This window comes from Polypterus senegalus, chromosome 17, assembly GCF_016835505.1.
Source record: "Polypterus senegalus isolate Bchr_013 chromosome 17, ASM1683550v1, whole genome shotgun sequence".
Taxonomy (NCBI): Eukaryota; Metazoa; Chordata; class Cladistia; order Polypteriformes; family Polypteridae; genus Polypterus; species Polypterus senegalus.
The window spans coordinates 51,653,125-51,662,244 of NC_053170.1; the positions used below are offsets into that span (position 1 = coordinate 51,653,125).

A 9,120-nucleotide genomic window follows, 5' to 3' on the forward strand; every position below is an offset into this window, starting at 1 on the left:
AAAAAGAACGCGATGACTTCCGGGTCAGAGTTGAATAATTTGTCACAGTCACGTGATTCCTCTTCCGGGTGGGATGGTGACCGAATGTGAGTCTGTTTGTGTTAGTCTTAACGTTATTTTAATGTGGTCCGTTTTGGGGGATTTTCTGGTTTCATAAACGTGTGCGTAACAGTGATATTTTGTCATTACTTTATTTAAAAAATATTTAGCGGTATGTTTAATGTCACGTTACGGGTGAGGTTTTGGTATTCTAGTTCGTTCCAAACCACCCTAAATTGTGCAGATTAGTTTTATTAGCATCATTTTCTCATAATCGTATCATCCATATCAGGGTGGCGGAGGGCCAGAGCCTATTCTGGTTAGCTGTGTTTATAGAAGTTACAATTTTTATTGTAGACATTTTTTCTGTGAATTCATCTGAACGAACGCTGTTTATTTCACCTTTAAAAAATATAAATGTGTATGCCCTGATTTAAAGGCTGACTTAATTTCAGTATATAATATTAACGGTGAATTAAGGCAAGCTATGAAATGACATGCCAGTCCCAAACCCGCCTAATCCGATTCAGGGTCGCGGAGGGCTGACAACATCAAAGTGTAATAACTGACTGGCCAAACGTACCTGGTAAATTTTCGTTTGCCAAGCACCTCATGTTCCAGATGTTACCCTGCAAGTTAAACATTTATTTAAGACTTGATGAGTTACCCGTAATTATTATTACTTAAAAACAGTAGACGACGAAACAAAATGTGATTATCTTAAATCAAGGATTTATTATACTATATTTTGTATATCGATATTATATTTATGGAATTATTACAATAAAATAGAAATACATATACTGTACTGCCATTTATGTAAAAGTTATCTGAGGTGTCAAGCGATTACATCTTAAACGTGGCGTGTAAATAAGAAAAGACGTCACACGTGAGCAAGCAACATAAAGCTGGCAATGAGAGAAGCAATCTGTTATTAAATCGATGCCTCCAGTTTTCGGTGTCAGACCTTGTGATTTTGTGTATGGGCTTAGAAAATCAGACACTTGTGGGAAATTGAAGCCGTTTAAAAAGGAGGGGAAAATATTGGGAATCCGAGGTATTATTGGGGTGACCTGTACCGTCGCCTGTCGGCAAATCATGTGGCCGCGACGAGCTATATAAGTTTTCATGTATGGGTTGAAACCGCAGTTTCATTGTTGCTGACTTACAGGTTCCTCCGTCAGACATTGTTTTTTCTGGCATCAGCAGATCTTGGTTGTAAAATGCTCTCCTTCTAGAATGCATATTATTTGAAAATAAATAAACAAGGAAGTAGAAGTAGGAAAACATGCTCACTTTATTCCACAGAAAGTAAATGGTTAGATGTAACCAGGGTGTAACCTCAGTGAAAATTTTTAAGTGTCAGTGTTGTAAGTTCATCCCCTGGGGCAGTACTGAGGGAATGTATGCATTGCTTTTTAAGCAGGTCTCCCTTTTAATTTTTTTTTTTTCCTAAACGTTCATGCCAGTCTATTTGTATGTATCCTTGATTTGGAACCAGCGGTCTGGGGCCAGAAAAAAGTACCCTATACAGTGATCGACACCGAAATGAGTATACATACCAAACTTAACGTAAATCAGTAAAGCCTTTCTTGAGTGACACCAGGAAATACAGACAAACATTCTTAACTTTATATATGTTACATATGGAATGTGTGCAGTGAGTTTACCTGAGAAAGCAGTACATGTGAGTATTAATGGGAATGAGGTTGGAAAAAGACTTCTAGGACTGACATAACCAAAGCAATTGTAGATACTGATGCTTCACTGGGTGTGACAGGAGGACACATTAAAGGTTAAATTGAGAAATTAGGCTGAAGGTGGGAGAATTAGGGAGCATTAGTACATAGACACTTGTCTAAGATTCAGCACCAGCTGGAACGATATAATAAGGACACATAAGAGAGGGCAGTGGGAAAAGTGTGTATGTGAAATGTAATATCCTGTGGTTAAATCAGTGTTTCATATTATTTGTATTGTAAAGGTTATGATTCAGAAAGAGAATGTTGAAAGTCACACCTGAGGAAAATATATATATACATATTTTGTTCAAAACAAATCTGATGATAGTTTGCTTTGAAGAGAGGATTCTATAGGGTGGTCCAGATCTAAATATGCAATATACAGTACATTATGCTATAATTTGTTAAGTTTATTACAGAGAGAATTTGCAAAAAAAAAATTTTTTGTTGCCGATAGATGGCAGCACCTGCCCTGCATTCCAAAATGTCAGAGAGACGGTTGTCAGTCGAACAGCAGGTACAATGTGTTCACCTTTTCGTAATTGCATAATTAGATCTGGACCACCCTGTACAGGTTCAAGTAAATTTAATTGAGAACGGTAGTACCTCCTCCGTAACATAAGGTGGCAGTAATGCACTGTATTTCAAAAGGAGCAGCTGTTTAAAGAAATGTGACATGGTGTTCCCATAAACACAATATTTTGTCTTCCTGTATGTTTCAGATGAAGTGATAAGTCTTCTGCTAGTTGCTCTGCTCTGGGGAGGGACCAACCCCTTCCTGAAGAAGGGAACACGAGGCATTGAACAAGTGCAGAAGTCAAATCCAATCATACAGCTTCTGGCAGAGATCAAGTTCCTTTTTCTTAATTATAATGTAAGAATCTGTTTATTTGGTCGTGGCACTGTGTGATGGATTGCAGTGGATTCTAGTTACCTCTTTAGTTGTAAGGAGTGAAAAACTATATTCCCACCAAAAACACTTTACTGTATTTTGGTTGTTAGACATAATATTTTTTGTTTGTTTATTTGTTCAGGGCAATTTAATAAACACCAAATTACATATAATACAGAGAATATAGACTTGAGTTTGAATTTGGTTGCAAGAAGTTTAGTTTAGTATTGTAGTTAGTATCAGAACTAGATGGTGAACTGCCAACATAAATAAAAATGCAGTTAGTTACAGATTGGAGAAAGTTGATAGATATCCAGAGTGTAGCTTTGTTGTAGCCACAGTTTAGGAGATAAATCAGTTTTAATAGACTTGGGAGCACTTCAGAAAATCAGGAAAAATGCTGGGTTAAGAACTGATTTTCTGGTTTAGGGATTTGAAACTCAGTTCATCAAAGCTAGTAGTATGTACAAGTTTTTGTTTGTTGTAGTTTTTAACTAGACTCCAATTCTTGTTCTTAATTAAATATCTGATTTTAATAAGTACCTATTCTTGCTAATTTATGTGCAGGCTCAGAAACTATGAATACTGAAACTTTTTTCTTCTAATATTTAGAAGATGCTTTTTTGTAGTTAAAACTGTTATTAAACAGGAGGGCAATTCGTTTTTATTAATATACATGTTTTATTTTAGTTTGCTTCCTTGTTAAGATTTTGTTTTGCTTCTATGTACATGTAAGTCTTGATAAAAATGTCAACAGTCCAAGGTGGAATGCTTACCATAAAGTTTAGAAATGGAAGATCCTTGCACATGTGGTATTGACTGTTTTTTTTCTGAACACATAAAACTTTTTTGAGCATCACACTCACTACCAAATCTGAGACACCAGGACTTTGCCTTCAGCTACAAACTACCAAGTTATTAATCGCTTCCACAAAAATTAATAGTCAATATTTTATTAACAATAATGTTGTAGTACACATTTTCCTAGTTTTTAAAATGAATGTTTCATTTATTTTAGCAGTGTTTAGCATTGCCCTTATAGTGCTATGGTCCCTGGATATAATTCCTGTACTAGTCAGTGTCTATGAGGCATCTGATCTCAACAACAAGAGCAACAATCAATACCTTGTGTAGCCCAAATACCTCAATGGGTTTTAACAGGCCCTTGTTTCTGAGAGCCCCCAACCCTTGACTCCCTAAGAAGACAAAAAAAAAAATCTCCCAAAATAACCTTGTAGGGGAAAAAAAAGGAACAAATCTTGGGAAAGACATTTCAGAGAGAGACCGTCTTCCAGTTAGGTTGGGCTTGTAGTGAGTTTCAAAAAATGGAGTAAGTACAACACGCAAAACAGAACACAAGTAATCCCCTTCACAGAGCTAAATGGCCAGTCTATCATTGCCACCTCAGAAATATAATACAATACTACAAACTACTTTATTCATGGACAACACTCCTCATCAAGTGCAGGCACAGAACACAGTGACAGGTCTTAAGGCAAAATGCAACAATAGATTAACTCACTCACCAAATACAGAAGTATCACATATAAGGGTACAGTTCTGTTCAAAACTAAACTAATTCACATAACTGAACAACAATATCTGTCTATCAGTTATTTGAAGAACCATGGTCAGATTGTAGAAAAGGAGTCAGACAAGCCAGACACATTCAGAGCTTTGGAGGCCTCAACCAATAAGCCATTCCCACACCCCCAAACCCATTTGCCATTCCACAGCTGAGTCGGTGCTGGACTAGGTGACATTTTCCATAAGCAGGTAAAAAACTTAACAGAGTAGTGGCACCAGGAATGGGATTAGTGACAGTGTGTGAATATAATATCAGTTATATTTCAGTACAAATGACACCACAGAGATGCAGTATGCACATCTGATCAGCAGCTTTACTCAGGTTAAGTTAACTGAAGTAGTGAGTCATCGGGCTGGACTTCAAAGATGAAATTGAAGGGGCAGTTCTTATGGTAGCAGGCAGACCATTCCACAGCTTTGAGGCCCTGTAACTAAAAGCTCAACCTTGTGCGTTTTTTTTATTAATCCTTGAAACCTTAAGCAGACCAACATCTTGAGATCGTAATTTGTGCTCTGGTTTGTAGTTAATAAGTTCAGATAAGTAAGCAGACTCCACACCCTTGCACCTATCAACTACCTCTGATTTGCAGAAGTTTTCTCCACATAATCTGATTTGTTTCCACATCACAGAGACATGCATGTTATAGTAATTGGTGACTCTGGGTTGTCCTTTGTGTAACAGTGAGTTCTGTAAAGGACTGCAGTCTGTTTAGAGTCAGTTTTTAACATGCGCCTGATGCTAATAGGAGAGGCTCCAGCTCCCTTTGACACTGTCATGAAAAAGAAAAAAAACAAGCAGGTGGATGAACTGAGTTGATCGTTGGGGGTGACGGTTCTTTTATGGGTGATCTGTCACTGGATAACTGAAAAGTGATAACATAAAATCCTTTTCAGTGGACTGGTGTCTTATGTAAGACTGATCTTCCTCTGCCAGTGCTGAAAGCTGTGTTAAATTTTAGTACATGGGTCATTTTAGGACTTTTAATTCATTTCATTTTTCTTTTAGTATCTGGTGCCATTTTTCTTAAACCAATGTGGATCAATAATTTATTATTATACACTGGCTACCACAGGTGAGTTGGACATTTTCTTTGCTACATTTGTACTTACAGTTCTATGAGTTATTGGTTCAGTTCAGTTAGCACTAGTGATAGCAAACTCAAAATAGTGATTCGAAATGCTCCAAAACCTTTGCAGTACTTTAGTTTTGGAACACTGCCCTGAAGTCCATATCAAAAAGAAAAAGAAACCTGACTATGCTGAACATGAAACTTCATTATGTCACCACCTGTTTCAAAGCATGTCTGTCATCGTTTTGACATTGAAAAATATTACATGAAAGCTGGTGACCTTTGATCAGAATACTTTAATCACAAAATAACATTAAAACAGATTAAAGTCACAAAATGAAAAAGTAACAAAATTACATTTCACATCCTTGTGTTAAAAATTGACTGCTACCTCACATTGCCTAATTTGCAACAACATAAAAGCCTGTGTGAACCTCAGATTTTTTGTGAAGTCTTGCCTCAAATATTTGAGTGTCTTGTACAGAGAGACACAATTTGCTGTTGTTGTGAGTTTTTTTTTGCGTAGGCATTGTTGTATAAATGAATTTGGGCATCCATTGGCAGTGAGAAGCTGCAGTAGATATCTTGCATTCCTTTTTGCTTTAGTCATTTTGTAGTGAGTTTTGAGTGGTCTGAACAAAGTCATGACGCAGCTTCTTTAATGGGTGTGCGGGAGATTTCTGTTAAAATCCACCATCTTACCAGTTTAGCAATCCTTCCAAAATCCACTGGTTATTAAAGATGTATTCTCACCTCACATTATATGAATGTCCTGGAAGCTTTTATTTTGTTATATTTTCATGGTGAACTGAATAGCAGGGAATATTGAGTCAATATGAGGCTGGAATTCATGCAGTCAAATTTATCCACATATTGCAGCCAGAGTTTTCTTGTGACATATGCTAGTGCTATATTTTCAAAGTATTGCATGACTAATTCTGCTCGCAATCCTGATAATGTGGTCCCATAGGTGTACTTTCATTCTGTTGGTAATATTTTCTATTGAAGTGAAAATGGGTTTTAAAGCAGCGAGTCACTAACATTATTTTGTCTTTAGTAAAACAGTTTTGTTTGTGAACCCAGGGTGTCATCCTTTAGGTTCATTAGTAACGTCTCTGTGGCCAATTGGACAGGTATGGATGTAAGCAGAGACGCCAGGTCAAAAGAAATTATGATCTCGTCATATCTGATGGGCTGCTTATGTAAATGTTTTAATGCCATTTCATGATTGTGTATGACATAGTCTGGAGTTGTTCCTTAGGTGGTTTAGCATCTAGAATAAACATTTAGATAGACTGCATGTAGGAGGACCACCTCATAGGCTGACAATTGCTCCATGACCATCAAAATGCTGTAAAGAGAAAACATCCACTTACTTGGACATACTGTAATTGTGTGGAAGGCACCTTGTGTTAGAATAAGAGGATGCTCAAAAAGAGCATGAGTGTTTGGTGAGGCATGGTTCACCAATGAGAACTTGATTAAGACGTGCATTGTCCTAAATTCTGCCTATGCCTCGCTTATGGCTAAAGCCGCTACACCATCAATGACTCCTTCCACATGAAACGCTGTTCTCAACAAATGAGTAATCATTTGCCCTCTGATCAAGATACCTAAATTGCGTTGAAAGCTCAGGAATAGAAAATTCTCATTTATCTACAATGTTGTAGATTTATAGATCTAGATGTAGATAATTGTAGGCATCGAAATTTAACAGTGCATTATTGTAAAGCAGATCAACAGACTATGTTGGCTTCAAAATAACAGTCCTTAGTTACTTTCTACCACTAGATGTCACTGTACTGTGATGTGATGGTTCAACTGTTCTGATAAAGCCAATCTTTTTGTGAATCAGTTCCATTCCATTTTTGCCATCACTAGTTAGCGCAGATATAATGAATTCAAAATTCATGTTTTCTTAACACAGTGTTATTGTCAAATGTACTTCAGCATTGTCATTAACAAGTTATGTGTATTTATTTTTTATTTCAGAACTGTCGTTAGCAGTAACCATGTCAAACTCCCTGACATTCCTTTTTACCCTACTTACTGGAAAACTTTTAGGAGAAGAGATAGGAGGGAAACGTAAGTGTCAGTTAATTTTTCATGTGCCACAATTTACCAAAAGCCTACAGACATGAACAATGGGGTTAATTGTGGATTCTTATCTTACTGGTTAATAAAGTACCAAAAGACTGGAAGTCAACAGTCCATTTATAACAGGTGACCTTGCAGCTTACAGTTTAACTTGCATGATTATATAGCATAGTCAAAACAATTACATGATTGAATCTGTGTTTTACCTTGGCCATATTTCAATGATGACATACCCCACTCTGCGTCAGTTCTCAAAACATGGTCTTTTCACATGAAGTCTCTGCTTGTAATGAGGAGGTCAGGAGCACATGCTGATACAGCGCACCCACCACACGACAAACCTACTCAGTATCCTAGATTAGGACCTGAGTGCAGCCATGCAGCGGGTGACACCTCCGCACAACACTAGTTCAGATTCAATGGAACAGTGTTAAGTTTTTTATGGGGGCTGAAGTGCCAATTCTGCCACCAACCCCTAAGTTTTCCCTGCAGGTTGGAGGGCCTACATGCAGGGCTGGATGCAGATTAACTTCATACCCAGGACACATTGCAATGAGTGTAGTATAAAAAAAAAAAAGTGCAGAATTGGCAGTAACTTTAATTGAGTTTTAAAATGAATGCTTTTTTATTCTCTTAGGTGCAGTGCTGGGCATACTTATGGTGGCACTGGGTATAACACTCTGCGTGGGAAACTCTGGTAATACTGAACAAAGCCAACATGGATGAAGTGTCAGTTACAATACAAATAAGTTTATATGTATGAAGATACGTGTGATCAACACAGCTAAAAATCTCAAAGTGGAACAGGAAATCTGTGCTGGCCACTGTAGGTCAGCCACATGATTTTGATTTGCTCAGGTCATGAATAAAAATTCTAATTTGTAAGAGGAAGCCATTCATAAAGGTGTGGTAAAATGTATCCTAGGTTGGTGCACTGATATAGCTGTAAATGGCTGTTGCAGCTAATCTCTTCATCTTTGACAAGTTAATGCATGTAAGTGAACTATTCATTTAGAGGATTTTAGGCTTCAGCATTTTATATTTAACAGTACCTTACCAATATCCGGTGGTGTTTCTTGGGAAATACACATTTAACTATTTCATTTTTTCCTTTTTACATCAGAAATTTTAGCATATGTACCTTAAGTATGGCTGATTATTTGAATTTTTATTCAGTGTATTTAATCATGAATCCTTGGTGAAAATAACACTAGTTGCTGGATCTTAATGTCATTCATTACCATTGTCACCTAATGCATTTTCATCAGTATGTCTTAACCCAGAAGGCTGTATATAACCAAGTGATGAAATTGTGTAAACCATAAACCATTGCTTGAACATACTTACATATTCATGAAAGGAATTTAGGGAAGGAGTGAATTTTGGTTTGTCATCAATTACCAATAGACTGGAATCATTCAAGGGCTTAGTGTTTTCATATGTATAAAACAGCACAGTGTATAAGAGCAAATGGTGTAATTAGTTCTGCGTGTATTAAATAATAATAGTACAGAGCTGAAGAAAGAATTTTGTATAATTATCAGGAAACATGCTGTTTTTAGGCACTTTTTCAATTATTTGTATATTCCTGAATTTTATATACTGTTGTTACAAAGTACTGCATCTGTATGAGACAATTGAAAATATAACTTATTAAAACATACTTGAAAGGTATACATTTTGATTTTTTTTT

At 36.7% G+C, this 9,120-nt stretch overlaps 1 protein-coding gene across 1 annotated transcript; it reads left to right on the plus strand.

Moving 5' to 3' along the window:
• The first annotated feature begins 7 nt into the window (after positions 1 to 7).
• On the plus strand, positions 8 to 9,101 carry tmem234 (transmembrane protein 234). The gene is made up of 5 exons (XM_039740783.1): positions 8 to 86; positions 2,504 to 2,655; positions 5,267 to 5,333; positions 7,323 to 7,415; positions 8,065 to 9,101. Exons 1-5 carry the CDS (start codon positions 74 to 76, stop codon positions 8,151 to 8,153), a joined length of 414 nt encoding a protein of 137 aa, XP_039596717.1. The 5' UTR covers positions 8 to 73; the 3' UTR covers positions 8,154 to 9,101.
• Positions 9,102 to 9,120: the final 19 nt, after the last annotated feature.

What these genes read in the sequence shown, in the direction of transcription:
- tmem234 (XM_039740783.1), top strand. An exon ending in TCCTTTTTCTTAATTATAAT is followed by an intron (nt 2,656 to 5,266) that starts GTAAGAATCTGT and finishes TTTTTCTTTTAG; the next exon opens with TATCTGGTGCCATTTTTCTT. An exon ending in TTATACACTGGCTACCACAG is followed by an intron (nt 5,334 to 7,322) that starts GTGAGTTGGACA and finishes TTTTTATTTCAG; the next exon opens with AACTGTCGTTAGCAGTAACC.